Source organism: Cervus elaphus, chromosome 15, assembly GCF_910594005.1.
Source record: "Cervus elaphus chromosome 15, mCerEla1.1, whole genome shotgun sequence".
In the NCBI taxonomy this organism is placed as follows: domain Eukaryota; kingdom Metazoa; phylum Chordata; class Mammalia; order Artiodactyla; family Cervidae; genus Cervus; species Cervus elaphus.
This window is the reverse complement of record NC_057829.1, coordinates 89,313,854-89,330,315: the sequence shown is the minus strand read 5'-3', so window position 1 is coordinate 89,330,315 and position 16,462 is coordinate 89,313,854. Positions and strand designations below refer to the sequence as shown.

Sequence of the window (16,462 nt, the reverse complement as noted above, 5' to 3'; positions counted from 1 at the left end):
GCCCCTCATCTATGCAGCCTCCCTACCAAGTGCGGGAATCAAGAAAACGGGTCTCTGAGCAAACTACCTCCCGCGCGTTGCCCGTCCCTCTGCCCCTGCCCAGAGCAGCCTCTGCCTCGGGCACTGGGCCGGCCCTGGGCGGGGCCGTGATGGGGACACAGGCCCACCTTCCCTGAGGACTCCTGTCCAGTGGGGCTGACGGGGATGCGGACAAAGTGATGACCCGTAGCTGGACCCTGAGCTGCATCCAGGCCGCCACTGGGCCCTGCATGGCCAACAAACCCCCGGGACCCAGAAGCCCTGGTCCAGAGCAGGCCCAGCTCAGGGAGGTAGGAGGTGGCCGTGGCAGAGCTCTGATCCAGGGCTGAGGACACAGACACTGGGGCTGAAGGACGAGTGGGGTGATGGTGAAGGACCGTCCTCCCCTAAAGATGTGGCGTGGACCAGTGGGACAGACACCACTGTGGGCTCCTTGAAAACGCAGACCTGGGCCCCCCCTCCCCCCGCCGTCAGCATCACAGTTACCCACATCCCAGGGGGCCTGCACGCTCTGCCCTAACCCCCCTTTTGTCTTGAGGGGAAATCGGATTGGGGGCTCAGCTAGGGCCCTACAGCTGATGGGCAGCATAGCAGGGATGAGCCTGGCATCCTGACTTCTAGTTCTTTCCACCACTCAGAGTCCCGTGGCTCTTGTTGGAGCCAAACCTCCTCCCACAGTTGCTGGCTGCTGGGGAGGGTCCACGCTCGGGGTTGGGGGGCGGCGGTGCTCCTCCAAGAGCACATGGGAAAGAGCCTTCTGAACCTCCTTCATCATCCAACCTGACCGTCGGGTGAACCAGGGGCCGCTGGGACTCGAGTAAGTAGTGTTAAGATCTTTCGAGTATTTTTGATGGGCCGGGCACTGGGGAAGGGCTGAGTCACCCGCCTTTACCACTCACCCAGCGTCAGGTGATACGAGGGCCACCCCTCCTGTTCTGCAGATGAGGAAACAGAAGCCCAGGGTGGTTGCGGAACTGCCCAGAGTCACCTGGCTGGCAAGCAGCAGGCAGTGGGGGGTCGGGGGGTCTTGGAGCTGGCACCTGGACCATGAGAAGGACACTATCTTCCCTGAAGTGTGGGGACAAGCAGGGGCTTCCGGGGTCCGGTGGTCCATGCCCAGGAGACTGGGGCCCAGCCTAGGGTCAAAGTCCTGAGTCAGGGCCCCCTTCTCCCAGGGCGCAGGGTTTCTCCATCACAGACTCAGCCCCTGCCAGCCCGTGCCGTCTCCCTGCTCTACGCCCAGTGGCCGCAGGCAGAGGCTCTGCGCAGGTCGGTGTGGAGGCCAGCCCAGTGGGCGCCTGGGCAAGGCCGGTGGGCAAGGTCTCCGCCAGGCCAGGACCTCCATGGCCGCGGAGAGCTCTTGGCTCCGCGTCAAAGCTCTTAACACTGAGCTTCCTGACCAAACCTCAACACGAAATGTGTGACCACGTTCTAGAGCCTTCTCTTTTTCACCTCAAAGCTATTTTTGACCCCAGCCCTGAAAAGAAAAGAGGCATGAGACCATCTTGGCAGGGTGGCGGGGGGTGGGGGGGGGCGGCTCATGATGTGATGGGTTAGTTAAAACCCATAGAATGTGCAGCTCTGGAACCCTGATTTGATCTTTATCTGTGATCATGAGTCGATATTGATTCATCAGTTGCGACAAATGTAACACACTCGGGCAAGATGTCAATCATTGGGGAAACTGTGCAAGGAAAGAATGAATGTATGGGAACTTGGTACTTTCTGCACAATTTTTCTGTAAACCTAAATCTGCTCTAAGAATGCTCTATTACAATTAATTTGAAAAAAAAAAAAAAAAAGAAGCCTCCCTTTTCCTCGGAAGGTGAGGGGAGTGCAGGGCGGGGCTGAAGAACTGGCTTGGCGACGTCCAAGTGGTGAGGATGAACTGGCTCTGACACCCCCAGGCATGACCCAAGCACAGAGCTGGGACACGGGGTGATGTTCTGACTCCATGGGCGGGCAGCACAGGGGGCCACACGGGCACCAGAGGCAAAGCGCCCTGGGCCCCGTACCCTGTTTCCAAGCACACGGAAAGAGCAGGCCAGCATTTCTCCTGCTGTCAGCCACCTGGGGAATCGCATCTCTGAGCTCTGATGGCTCAGGACAAATAACGGAGGTTCCTGGGGGGGCGGGGGGGCTCTGTCATTCCTGGGCCACTGCCGTTGTGCCCAGAGAGAGTGCCAGGCCCGTGGCCCCTGACGGATAAATAACTTGTGGTCGATTGTCCTGTTATGTACGTTGGTTGAAAAGGGTTGTGGGTTTGTTTGAGGTGAGGTTTCATAGTAGCTCAGTTGGTAGAAGAATCCGCCTGCAATGCAGGAGACCCGGGTTTGATCCTTGGGTCGGGAAGGTCTCCTGGAGAAGGGAATGGCAACCCACTCCAGTATTCTGGCCTGGAGAATCCCACGGACGGAGGACCTGCCGGGCTACAGTCCACGGGGTCCCAGAGAGTCAGACACGCCTGAGCCAGTAACTTCCCTTTCCTTTCCTTCATCTCAAGGAATGTGCGTGTCGCACACAGAGACACACCTTCCTTTCCCTCGCCCTGGAGCGCACTGTGCCGGGCCCTCCCCGGGCCTTCCTGCAGCACTTAGGCTTAGGTCAGTTCCAGGCACTGGGCTTGGGATAACCCTCAGGGGAGGGACAGAGGCTCCTGGGAGGAGCTGTCTGGAGAGGGACACCTGCAGGACTCAACCACGGGCCTGGAACAGCCTTTGTGAGCTCAGCATTCTACCACGGCGAGCGGACGGCCGACTGGACCATCACAGAAGTCGTCCTGAGCAGGATGGCGCTCAGCCTCTGCTCCTGCAGACACAGGACACACGCCTTAGCTCTTTCACGGGCTGAGACATTCCTGCGGGGGCTGGGAGGGCCTCGTTTCACAGACGAGGAGACCGAGGCAGAGGCACAGCACGTTGCCCAAGCCCTCCAGGCTGGCGGGAGCAGACCTGGGGCAGGCACGTGGGCAACCGGCCTCAGCGCCTCCATCACCCCACCAAATGGCTCCCAGCAATAGGTCCTTGTTAATTGCAAATTCATGTCAGCTTTGCTTGGCCAAGACACAGGAGTCCAAACTCCTCTGGATGGACTACTCTGGGACCCATCCGTCTCCCTGCACAGATTCTGGGCGGGGAGCTCAGGACAGAGGGCGAGAAAAGGAACAAAAAGGGAAGCGTGGGCCCACAGCAGGCGTGGGCACCTCCGGAGCCACGTGTGGGCTGGTCATGGTGGTCACGCTGCTCTTAGCAGGGCTGCCCACTCACTTGAGAGGAGCAGACTGGGGTCTAGAGGGGGGCGGGCAGTTGCTCAGGGTCCCCCGGAGCCAGGACCAGACTCACGTCCTCGCTGGACTCCGACCTCTTGACCCTCGCTCTTGGCCCTTCCCTGAGCGGAGGCAGTGGGCAGGGGATGGCCGGGAAGGCCGCTTAGTGGCAGCGGCGGGGTGAGCAGAGCAAGGAGCTTGCTTTGATTGCAAAACGGAAAGGCGTATTCTAAAACGTCCAGGGGTTAAGAAAAATCACATTTGATTTCAACATCTAAAAAACCCCTAAATCAACACACACACACACACACACACAAATCCATGATGACCAAAATGTCAAACTTTTCAATAAAGGCAGGATCAGTTAACAGTGGGGTCATAAGCCCCGATGGAGCCTGGGTCACAAGAGACACCAGAGGGACCCTGTCTTTATTTACAATTGTTAATTGCTATTTTGTTCAACATGGATGGCTCGGATCTATTTTTAAAAGCTATATGAAAATAGCATTTATCGAGATGATGAGGTATTTTGGTGTCCGCTAACACACTGCCTCTGGGGCAAGTGCCTTACCTGCCTGACCCTCTTCTCCAGCCCTAACTTCTGAGATCTGTGGCTCAGCGGGTGAGTTCTGACTCAGCCCTCCCTCAGCAAGGCCAGTCACCAGCCTCCACGTGGAGAAGCACAAATACCAGAGGAAACGGGACAAGAAAGAAGGTGGGGAAGCGGTCCTGCAGCCGCCAACTTGGATAGTCATTTTGAAAACTGGAGAATTAACTTCTGCTGTCAGGCTGAGAGGCTGCAAAACAATACTGCCTGGAGCTGTCTTTCACTGTGACCTAATTTCCCCCAAAAGGGACACATTTGGAAACAATTAAAAGGAAGCATGCTAAAGGCAAAAGAGGACTTGTGTCAAAAAATAAGTCAAAAATACGGTCTAAATGTGCCATCAGCCTGCTGTTCCTTCCAGGGCTGCTTCTGGGTAAAAAGTCACTTGTCTGCAGCCGGAGTCACCCTGCCTTCAGAGACCACAATTGTACCATCTTTGCTTTTCACAAAGTCCAAGCCTCACATTTGACCTGGGAGGTCGTGAAGGCATCTTCCCACCCGGCTCGTTCAAGATGAAGGAAACTGGCTTCCAGGAGACGAACTGACGTGTTGGGGAAGGGTGGCGCAGTCAGGGTCAGGGCCAGGTGGCCCTCCTGCTGGAAAGCCGCCCTCTTTCAGCTCGACACCAGCACATGGACATTTATGAAATGAGGAAGATGCATAAACGGAGACTCAAAACACGATCAGGGATGAACACTGAGCAGCCAAATCCGAGACAACCTTTCCCAGTGTCTGTCTGCTTGTGCATCCAAGCATCTATCGGTCCATCTGTCCATCCATCCCTCTGTTGTTATCTATATGTCTATCTACATATCCGCCTAACTGTCTATCCACCTACCTACCTATCTCTCTCTCTACCTCTCTACCTATCTGTCCACCTGTCTATCTATCTAGCAGCTTCACAATTCATGGGGCCTTAAATATTAGTAACTCAAGGGGATGTGTCATTATAGTACACTTGTATTTTTGTTGAGAGTTATAGGAGGATCTGTTTGCTATCAGCAGGCTGGACCAGTTGGTTAAAATTCGTCTTAGTTAGCTTTGCCATTGTCAAGTTCACCCGAAACAGCGGGAGCAGGACCAACACCCTGACTCGGGCAGAATCAAAGGGCTGTGGAGGCAGAGAGACGTCCCCTCACGGCCGCCCCCTCGACCGTCTAACTGAGGTTGTGCAGGGTGGTCCGAGGGCTCCTTTGCTCTCAGCATCAAATTATCCCACGGTCTGCTCGCTCTGGTCATGCACATCATTGGGGTAATGGTGCTACCTTCTTACTTGATTCAGAACTCAGCGCTCAGGGTGTGTGACTTGGAAGGAGGCTCTGCAGCTCCCCCTCAACCATCTCATCTTATCAAGGGGTATGAGGGTCAGTGGAGGGCACTGCAGCAGAAACCGGGTTTCCTCGGAACCCCGTTTTGGGGGCTGCGTCATGGCAGATGTGAGCATTCTGTGCCTTTGGGGTAATTTATCATGTAACACAACACCCCACATCCCAGCGCCCTTCCACACGACGAGACAGAGGGCCCAGACTCACATTGAACTCCTCCCGAAACCGCTTGCAGTCGTCCGCCGAGCGGGCGCGGATCTCGTCCTCCAGGTGCGCCACGGGGATGGGGAAGAACTTCTTCGGCCCCGACGGGGACCTGCTGAGAAGCATCACCCTCTGCTGCTCTGCAGGGTCAACAGAAACACGGGGCCGTTGAGCCATGCTCCCAGATGGGCGGGTGACCTACTGACCAGAGGGACGGACAGCCTCCTGGAGGAATGACGCAGCTGGAGGGGGATGTTCCTCTCAGACCATGATCAGCGGAAGGCAAACTCCGTCTCCAACAATATACCCTCATCACTCTTCGTGACGGCTGGACAGACCCCTCTGGCTGGTGTTACCTGCTCTTGCCAACCAGAGATGCCTCATCCTCCCAGCTCACGTGCCCACCCACCCACCTGTCCTTCCGTCTGTCCCCTGCTCCTTCTACGAAGGACTTAGGCACCTTCACACTCCAGGCTTGGAACAGAGTTGAGTAACAACAGGTTTCTGGGCACAAACTGGTAACACATTGGGACCTTGTCCAGTTAGGAGACCCCCTTAGCCTTGTCTTTGTAACAGATAGTCCTGGTTAACAAAGGTAACGACAGTAACCTTCGCAGCAGTTACTCAAACCCCATCAGCTCCAGGAGAAATAAGAGACAGCACCCTTGGGTTTTTGAGGGGGAGGGGCTAGAGGCATCGAAACGAGAAGGGCCAGACTGCAAGGGGGCCCCCGGACAAGCTGCTTCCACAAACTCAGAGGAGACAGACAGCGACTCCCGGGGGCATGTGCTTCCCGTCCTGGGGAACGAGCCGCTGTCCTCCGCGAGGCCACATCGCTCTGCTGTCACAGGCTGCAGGGCCCGTCCCCACCTGCAGAGCTGTTCCGACGCCCCAGGGCTCACCCCTCCCGGAGACAGACACTCCAGGATGAGCCAGGCGGCCTCGCCAGCCTCACCCTCCTCGCCCCATCCGGGCTGTTGGGATGGGCGGGGCAGGAGCAGGAGGCAGGAAGGAGGGGCTGGAGGCCACGTGCCATCATCTAAGCGGGGTCGCGGGTTCCCCCGGCCCCGCAAAACTGCCCCCCTGGGTCTGGCTGAGGTCCCTCACTGCTGATGACTCTCTGCAGTGTCTTGGGTCAGTTGTGCAATTCAGGTGAAGTCTGACAGCACCCCTGCTCCCCCAAACCACGGAACAAGTCGGCAGCAAGCTGACTGAGGAAGTTGTAGTCACTGGTGTGAACTGGTAGTTTTAAAGGCTTCTGCCTCACGTACCTCTCTCGGACATCTCAACGCGTGGGAAGAAAACCAATGCGCCTTTGTAAAGCGGCATGTACAAGTTAGTAGCTGAATTTTGAACCTAAAAACAGAATGGGAGGGAATGGCCCTGGCCCTCTCTGAGCCTCCACATTGCTCCATCCAGCACCCCGCTTTACAGGGTGCAAGTCCCTTCTTTCATCTGATCTGAAAAACAGTGCGGATTCGGGGGTGAGGGGGACCCTTCTGAGAAGGTTGGTGATGAGCCCGCCTGTCTATCGAAGGCTGGTCTAAGACTCCCTGATAAATGTTAGATGTTTCAAAATCCTGTAAAAACAACAGGATGTGAAACACCGTCTCCCTCCAAAGCCACAAACTGAAATGCCTCAAAGGTCTGTTTTACACTGGAGAGAAAATGACGAACGCTCTGAAAGGGGGAGGCGCTGATTATAAAAGACAGCATGATGCCAGGTAACGCCAGATGGGAGTCGCAAGGCTGGAGGGGCTTCTCGTTGAAACGTTAGGCTGCGAGGAAGGCACGCCTCCGCCCAGCCCCATCCGGGTGCCCCCTTACCTTGCTCCTCGAGGATCCCGTTGGGCATCTTCTTGTCGTTGGCGCTGACCACCGCCTTCCTCTGCTTCCGGAACCTTAGAGACACAGACCATTAGGGGGTCAGCCCAGGGAGCCTGCCCAGAGCCCAGGTCCCTGGGGTGACCCGCCAGGGGATACCCAGCAGGGGATACCCACCAGGTGAGCCGGGAGAAGCTGTTTCTGCTGCTCATGGCTGAGCCACTGCCCGCCCGGGTCCCGGGTCCCTGCCCGCCGCCCTGCCCTCAGCCACCCGGCCCCACCCGCCCGCCCCCAGTCACGGCCTCCCTCTCCGCATCATTTCCTCCCCAGCAGGTCGGGGCGAGTCAGCGGCCCGGACACTCCTACCTGAAGAAGTAGGCGGCGAGCAGCAGAAAGAGCAGGAAGACTAGCAGGGGCAGCAGCAGCCAGGCCAGCAGGGGCTGCGGCGCGCCGGGGGCTGGAGGGCCTGGGGGTGAAGCGGGCCCCCTGTCAGGACTCCCACGCGAGGGGAGTGGGGGTCTGGACAGGGGGCACCCCCAGCACCAGGCTCACAGTGGGCAGAGCGGCCCCGACCTGACCAGCCCCTCTTCTCTGATGCCAGACCTCGCTTCACAGGCCACCGATTAGCCTCCATCCCATCAGCCCTTCTTCCTGGACACCAGCGCCCCGCTTCACATTTGCGAAGCAATCTCTCCCTATGGACCCCTCTTCCCTGAGACCAGAACCCTACTTAACAGTTTGTAAACCCTCTCCTTCAACAGTCCTTCACCCTGGACACCAGCGCCCCGCTTTACACAGCTTGCAAACTCTCTCCTCCCGGAGCCCCTCATCTTGGACGCCGGCTCCCCACTTTACAGGTTTGCCACCGCCCTGGTCCCCGGTGCCCACCCAGGCACCTCCAGTTAGATGCACAGCGGTGTCGCCAAGAAGAACCCGATCCGGGGATCCGGTTACCTGACTGGCCCAAAGCCCCCTGCTGCAGGGCAGGGAGGGCCCAGATCCCCCGTGTAGCCTGTTTCCCCAGGTCCTGGGCACCTGACCCTCCCCATAACAGGAGATGGAGGAGAGTGGGGGTGCAGACACCAACCCCTGCTCTGTCCCAGGACGGGTGGGGAGCCCCCCAGGCCTCCACACGAACTCAGGGCACAGGCCAGCAGCCTGGCCCTTGGCTGGACAGAGACCTGTTGCCATGTGGTGAGCCGGCCTCTCAGAGCTGCGAGCTTCTGATCCCGTCTCTGATCCCGCCCGCCCAGACTCACCCTTGCTCCCCCTTCGCCCCTTTCCTCCACCAGCAGGTCCCCCCATCCCTGGACACAACGCAGCTGCCTGCGACCTGCCCTCCAAGCCCGAATTCCAGCGGGCTCTGGTGGCCTGGCTGCCACCCTCAGACCCCACCTCCTCCCCCTACGGTCACTCAGCTCCTGCCTCCTCAGGATGCCCCCTCCTCACCAAAATGCCCTCACTCCCCAAGGAGCACCTCACATTCCAGGGCACGCCCACAAGGACCGGGGCTGAATGGCCCAAGCCCCTAGAGAGGGGTTGTGCACGTGGACAGAAGCGACCGATCACAGTGGCAGACGGGTTTCCCTGCTCTGGCTTTTTGTCAGATGTCGCAGCTGCCTGTCTTCTGGAAGGCGGAGGTCAGGTGGGGACCCCTAGAGACCAGTGGGCTTGGGGAGGGTCTCGGGGAGCTGGGGGTGTGCGTGTCTGTCCTGCTGGACTGGCCACGTCTCAACCCCAGCCTACTGGGACCAAGGAAAGGGGCAGCTCGAGAGCTTAATTCTCCAATTCACCAAAAGGAGCAATCTCTATTTTTATGTAAAAATGATCGGATTTTTAAATATCAGTGAGCAATTCAACCAAAATACAATTTTGAAAGCCAACCTGGGCCCCCGCGGGCTGGGTTGGGTCCCAGGGCCACCAATGGGCTCTGCATGGGAAGTCGGTGTGGTGACTAAGAGGAAATTTGAGTCACTTTCTGTTTTCATTTCACACTGAGGTAGCTCAGAGTGGATGGGGCTGAGGGTCCGAGCGGGGAGGGCAGAGGGGGGCTTTCCCAGAGGTAAGTAGGCTGGTGGTCTACTCAGAGCAGCCTTTCCCCCCAAATCTCCTCCAACTCTATGCAGCCAGCGCTCCAAGTTAGGTGTGGACAGATGTTCGTGCAAACAAACACACCCACATACCTGAGAGGTGTTCACATGTGTGCACTGGCGTGCATGGAACCTGGTCCTGGAAATAAAAAGTCGGGGGCTGTCCTGGGAGTTCTGGCCTTAGCAGTGCATCTGCACGCTTAAACTTGTGCAGACCACCCCCTGGGATGGACGGCCCTGCGAAGCAGGGGTGGGCAGCGGTGGGTGGGGAAGCCCCTCGGTTCTGCCTCAGACCTGTGTGTGCCCGCTAAGTCACTTCAGTCGTGTCCGACTCTGTGCAACCCTATGGACTGGAGCCCGCCAGGCTCCTCTGTGCATGGGATTCTCCAGGCAAGGATACTGGAGTGGGTTGCCATGCCCTCCTCCAGGGGATCTTCCCCAGGGATCGAACCTGCATCTCTTACATCTCCTGAATTGGCAGGCGGGATCTTTACCACTAGCGCCACCTGGGAAGCCTCAGCCCTAAAGAGCTGAATTATCAATCATTTTATTTTTAGGTGAACCTAGGACTGGGGAGCCAGTCACCCTGATGGTCCCCTGGTGCCTCCTGCAGGTACATCAACACAACTGCAACATTTCTTCTCGACTTTTGCGCAAAGTATGCTCTGCCGGGTTGAATGTTTGGCTACATGATCCTGCAGGTGCTGAGCCCTGGGCGAGCAGAGGCCAGCTCCTCTCTGCCTGGCCCAGGAAAGCACTGTCCCGAGGGTCCCAGGCTGCAGTGCTTGCCAGTGACCCGGTACCCAGGGGGCCAGCTTGGAACAAGGCAGCGTGATGAATGCAGTTTCTATTTGCTGGCATTTCTGGTCTTTCTTTTCTGTGGTTTTGGATTTCTCTGGGGTTTGAATATGAAGATGGTGCTGCTAGTTGCCAAAGATGGTCAGGCACCTGGAACTGCTCTCCTGGCTGGGGACTTAGGTTAGCAGGGAACCTCAATTCTCCCTGCTCTCAGGGGCTTTTGTAGGATGTTTGTTCAAAGCCAGGAAATCATGTGAAGGCTGGATGGGGCTTGAACTCTTGACCCCAGGCTGAATGGTACCAACTGTAATCACCTTGGTGTACCTCTTCCTGGAGGGAAGTTGATCATTTTTGTTTTCCTGAAGGCTCGCCATGACCAAGTTGTGATGCTTAATTTCATGGGTCAACTTGACTGGCCACAAAGTGCTCAGATAATTGGTCAATATATCTGAGTAATCTGGGTGTTTCTAGAGGGATGCTGTTTGGATGAGAGTCAACGTCTGAGTTATTCTGAGAAAAGCAGACTGCCCTCCTCATGGTGGGTGGGCCACATCCGATCAGTTGAAGGTCTGAACTGAACAAAAAGCCGGAGCCTCCCCATGAGTAAGAGGGAATTCTTCCTGCCTGACTGCCTTCCAACTGGGGCATCACGCCTTCTGCTTCTAGAGCGGCCTGCCAGTCTCTGGACTGAAACTAGGACACTGGCTCTGCAGATTTGGACTTAGCAGCCTCCACAATCAAGTGGGCCAGTTCCTTGTAATAAGTATAGATATAGATATAGGCACACATCTTGTGGACTCCATTTTCCTGAAGAACCCTGACCCATATTCCAAGTGACGCCCTATCACAGAAATCTTGGAGTGTTACGTCTGGGAGTCTCGGGGGAAGGAGGGGTAGGGCTGGAGCAGCAGGGTGGGACTGACAACAGCCCCAGGGGCAGGGGGAGGGGTCCAGGCCCTGCTGGTTACAGGCTCCTGCTGACCCTGCCACGGGTAGGAGCCAGCAGACACAGACAGGCCTACAAGTCTACCTGGGAGGTGTGGGGTGCCCAGGAAGTCCCCATCAGCTCCTCGGGGGCTCAGAACTCAGCCAGTGGGACCTCCCTCTGTGTCAGGCACACGACCAAGAAGGAGGTGCCAAAAGATGCTGGACAGCCAGCTCTCTGGGCGGTGAGAGTCTGGCCAGGGAACAGGCCGCCTACAACATACTCTTCTGCTACAAACAGCCAACACCGGGGAGTCCTCTGTACCCTGGCACGGTTGTCTCTCCTAATCCTCGCAGCACTGGCAGAAGTGGGTACTGTTGTTACATCTTGCGAATGGGGACCCTGAGGCACAAGGCAGTGCGGTGACTCACTCAAGGCCGAGGCCACTCAGCCGCTGAGCGGCAGAGCTAGGTGTGAACACAGGCGGGCGATTCGGCAGTGCTCGTTCTCGCTTCTCCTCTTCTCTCCTTCCCTCCTCTTCTTTTAACTTTGCGTGGCATTTACTTTGTTTTATGGAGGTGAAATTTACCAGCTATAAAACACACCCATTCTGAGCACGCAATTCAATGTGTTTTAGTAAATTCACAGTGGTGCAGCCATCACCACCATCCAGCTTTAGACCTTCACCAACCCGCTGAGATCCCCCAGCCCATCTGTGGTCAATCCCCGTCCCCTCCAGCCCCCGCTCCCGCCCCCCAGTCAACCACTCACACACGGCTTCCCACAGTGACCGGCCTGTGCCGGGCATTTCGCTCACATGGAACCATATGCTGTGTGGTCTTCCCTCCCTGTCTGGGCACCTAGCATGTTTCTCTTGTCACATGTGTCCACTTCTTTTTCCTTTCCTCCTTTCTAACTTCCGACATATGAAATCAGCGAGAGACTAGAGTGAGAACCCCCCGTGTATCTGCCCCCAGACTTTCTTGGATCAACCCTGTGGGTCCGCAGCCCCGCCGACCTCCTGCCTGGCCACTCACTCTTTTCCAGGTCACCCTAGCCACCCTTTGCTTTCCTCTGCATACTCAACTATGCATCTCTAAAATGCGCAGACGCCTTGTTGCTCAATTGCTATGTCGTATTTGACTCTTTGCGACTCTATGATCTGCAGCACCCCAGGCTTCCCTGTCCTGCATCATCTCCTGGAGTTTGCTCAGATTCACGTCTATTGAATCGGTGATGCCATCCAACCATCTCATCCTCTGTCACCCCCATCTTTCTCCTGCCTTCTGTCTTTCCCAGCATCAGGGTCTTTTCCAATGAGTTGGCTTTTTGTAGGTGGCCAAAGGATCGGAGCTTCATTATCAGTCCTTCCAATGACTCTTCAGGACTGATTTCCTCTAGGATTGACTGGTTTGATTTCCTTGCTGTCCAAGGGACTCTCAAGAGTCTTCTCCAGCACTACAGTTCGAAAGCATCAATTCTTTGGCACTCAGCTTTCTTTATGGTCCAACTCTCACATCAGTACATGATCACTGGAAAAACTATGGCTTTGACTATCCAGACCTTTGTCTCTTATTTTCTTTTAAATAAACCTAACTACTCTATACCAATATCTCATCATCCAAAATATTATTTTCTTAGTGAATCTCATCAACCGTCATGCCAGCATTTAAATACCTGTTATGGACTCATCAGTGTTTGTTCAGGATTGGTCTGAATTGGGTCCCGCACAGTGGAGTCTTTCTCCTGCCCTCACCAGAGCTGATCCAACTCTCAGCCCGGGGTTATGCCTGCTGCTTTCTGAGTACCCAGCTTTGCTCCGGTCACCTCCTGGGCGCCTGTTCCTAGCCAGCCTGATTTACAGACTCGCAGCATCAGAAGCAGGCGAGGAAGCCGCTTCTCTGCCCATCACCCCGTGAGCTCATCGGGAGGAGGGGCAGGGGGCCATGGGGCGGGCGGCAGCGGGGTCTTACCTGCGGTCGTGGAGGTCCAGTTGCTCTGCGCGGCGGTGGTGGTGGTGGTCTCGTTGCCCTTGAGAGCCTTGGCGAGGGGCAGGCTAACACCGACCAGCAGGAATGGACAGAAGGGCTCCATGGCGACCCTAGAAGAGGCAGGCGGGGCTCAGAGGACTCGCCACCGCCCGCCTGGGGCTGGCCAGCCTCCACAAGGCGGGAGACTCAAGGAAGACACAGAGGGATCCAGGGGGAAAAAAAAAGAACCAGGGTGGGCCGGGGATCAGGGTGGCGCTGGGGGTGCTTTGGGAGAGGTCTGTCTAGCAGGAGAGGTCTGTGTACCAGCACGATTTCCACCTGCACTTGGGGATTAATTTCAACTTAGAACAAGTCGGGTTAGGAACTCCATAACTACCCTCAGGTTATAGACGCTCCTGCTGTTCAGGGTAATTTCCTCTTTTGTTTGTCTGTTTTAAGGGGGAGACAGGAGGCAAACAAGAACTTGGACGTGCCTGGGGAGAATAGACTTCGAGAACAACACGCGATCTGGGATTCTGAGCGGCAGCTTCACAGCCCTTCAAAGAGGCGCTCACCCTGGCTTCTGGACTGCCGCCGCCGGGAACTTGCTGAACATGTAGGAGCAGCTCGTGGCCCGCCGGGACGCAGCGAAGCGTTCCTGTGGCGCCTCTCAGCGGCATCACTGCCCCGGGAAGGATCGCGGGCTCAGCAAGGAGCGGGTTGACCAGCCCGTGGTCACAGGACCGGGGGAGGGGGCGTGGGGCTCCGACCACCTGCGCAGGGTCCACCTCTGCTGTCCCCCGCGGTCACAACCACAGCCACACACACCCTGGCCCTTATTCCCTGGTGCTGGCCCGGACTGCCTCCCACCTGAGTCATAGGAAAAGGTTCCCGAATACTTCCAGCCCCTGGACATCCACCGGTCCCCACTCCAGAGCCTCACTAACTGTCGTAAAGCCCAGCTCTGTCCCCTCACTGGTGAGGTGTGAACGGTGACTACACGGGGATGAGGTTCTGGCGTCCTGTCGCTGCACTTCTCGGCCGAGCACTTGGCCTGCGGTATTCATGCCTCATCTCATCTAAGCTTCTCGACTCCGGGCTGGTGGTCTTGTGTCTGGCTCTGCTTGGGCCTGAGTTCTCAGGGGAAGCAGAGGGAAGACCCCGCCTGGGGGAGGGGATGGTCAGCTCGTCTGGCAGAGCCACTTGGGCCAGAGGAAAGTATCTGCTGGGTGGATGGATGGATGCATGGATGCGGTCCAAGCTTGGACCGCGACATGGCTCAACAGAGAAAAAGGCTCTTCAGCCCACGAGACCTGCAGGATGTCGCCTGGTCCCCCCACTTGGCGCTCCGGTTTGCCAAGACACCACAGACCCTCGGGAGTCCTGACGTGACCTCTGAGTGGTGGAGAAAGCCCTCCTAAGCCCCGCCTGCTCCCTGCAGGTGAAGGCGGGCAGCGGCACGTGCTGAGCGGGGTCTGATGCTGCCAGGGCAGGCGTGTCCTTTCTCCTGGACACCCCCTCCGTTTCATCCATAAACCCATCCATGGTCAGCCTGGGCGCCCGGGCCCACAGGCAGCGCTTTCCTGCAAGAAGCCTCTCTGAGAAATATGAATGGACCAAAGCCAAGAAACACTGGCTCCTCATAATTAGACGAAGCTTCTGAGTGAGCTCAAAACAGCCCCAGTCATCTCCCAGCAATCACCACTATTAGGATGGGACCATTCTGAGCGCATCTACGGCAATTACCCCGAGCAACTACCATCGTCCCAATCAACACTTCCAGTTCCTCCCTCTCTTCTGTTTCCAAAATATATTTCAGATTTAGAAGGCGAGCCATACACACAAAACAGCTGTCATTCTGTGAGCACCTACTGTGTGCTAGACCTTTTCTATGGGCACCGCCCTCACAATAATTCCTCCAGGACTGAGAAACTGAGGCTCCACGGGGGAACCGGCCCAAAGTCTGTTCAGAGGAAATGCAAGAGCCCCAAATGGAACCCAGAACCATTGGAGACAAAAGCTCTTGACCCCCAACAGGCAGCTGTGGGTACGGTGTATTAAATAAATTGTTACTGAGTACTGTCATGATGCTCTTAACATATGGATAAAGAAGATGTGGTACAGATATAGAATGGAATGGTACTCATTCCTTTTACAATGAAATAAGGCCATTTACAGCAACATGGATGGGCCTAGAGGTTATTATACTAAGTGAAGTAAGTCAGAGAGAGACAAGTATCATATGACATCACTTAAGTGGAATCTAAAAAAATGATGCAAATGAACTTATTTACAAAACAGAAAGACTCACAGACATAGAAAGCAAACCTACGGCGACCAAAGGGGAGCAAGGGAGGAAGGAGATGAATTAGCCGCTTGGGAGTAACATACACACTATTATACATAAAACAGTAAACAACAGGGGCTGACTACAGAGCACAAGGAACTATATTCAATATCTAGTAACAAACTGTAGTGGACAAGAATCTGAAAAAAAGACCCTGATGCCGGGAAAGATTGAAGGCGGGTGGAGAAGGGGACGATGGAGGATGAGATGGTTGGATGGCATCACCGACTGGATGGACATGAGTTTGAGCAAGCTCCGGGAGTTGGTGATGGACAGGGAGGCCTGGCGTGCTGCAGTCCATGGGGTCGCAAAGCGTCGGACACGACTGAGCGACTGAACTGAACTGAGCTGAAACTGAGTCTTATATATATAAGAATATATATAAAACTGAAACAAGGGCTGTGCACTTGAAACTGACAATATTTTAAATTAATGATACTTCAATAAAGAAATGAAAAGAAAAGAAATGAGATCACTAAAAAATATTTGAGTCAACTAATTAATTAGAAAGTATTAATCGGTTTAATACAACACAGAGAGGCAGAACTCCAGAGTGGAACATTTTTCTCACCAATAGGTCAATTAAAAAACCCTCTCTTTCTTTTTTTTTTTTTTTTTTAAATTCTTTTTTTTTTTTTTTAATTTTTTTATTAGTTGGAGGCTAATTACTTCACAACATTTCAGTGGGTTTTGTCATACATTGATATGAATCAGCCATAGATTTACACTTATTCCCCATCCCGATCCCCCCTCCCACCTCCCTCTCCACCCGATTCCTCTGGGTCTTCCCAGTGTACCAGGCCCGAGCACTTGTCTCATGCATCCCACCTGGGCTGGTGATCTGTTTCACCATAGATAGCATACATGCTGTTCTTTTGAAACATCCCACCCTCTCTTTCAAATGTTCAACGGTCTAAGGGGAGACTGGGAAAGACCAGCTTATCAAGTATCAGACACCATGAGGTCTGAGGTGTCTCCCGGAGCAGCAGGTGATTTGCCCAGTATGACCAGCAGAGGGCACTAAACATTCAGTTCTGTTCAGTTCAGTCCAGTCGCTCAGTCGTGTCT

General features: G+C 55.5%; 1 protein-coding gene across 14 annotated transcripts in view; it reads right to left on the bottom strand.

Moving 5' to 3' along the window:
- The window catches only part of PTPRE (protein tyrosine phosphatase receptor type E), a 180,553-nt gene that overhangs the window by 33,447 nt on the left and 130,644 nt on the right, over window positions 1–16,462 (bottom strand). For 11 of the 14 annotated variants that reach the window (XM_043925325.1, XM_043925327.1, XM_043925328.1 and 8 more), the window contains 4 exons: window positions 13,051–13,178; window positions 7,631–7,730; window positions 7,268–7,341; window positions 5,444–5,580 (listed from right to left, as the gene is read on the bottom strand). In XM_043925325.1, coding sequence (XP_043781260.1) covers window positions 5,444–5,580; window positions 7,268–7,341; window positions 7,631–7,730; window positions 13,051–13,171 — 432 coding nt within the window. In that variant the 5' untranslated portion in view covers window positions 13,172–13,178. Of the gene's footprint in view, window positions 1–5,443; window positions 5,581–7,267; window positions 7,342–7,441; window positions 7,526–7,630; window positions 7,731–13,050; window positions 13,179–16,462 lie in introns of those variants that run through there. The other 3 variants (XM_043925332.1, XM_043925333.1, XM_043925334.1) reach the window with 1 other exon arrangement.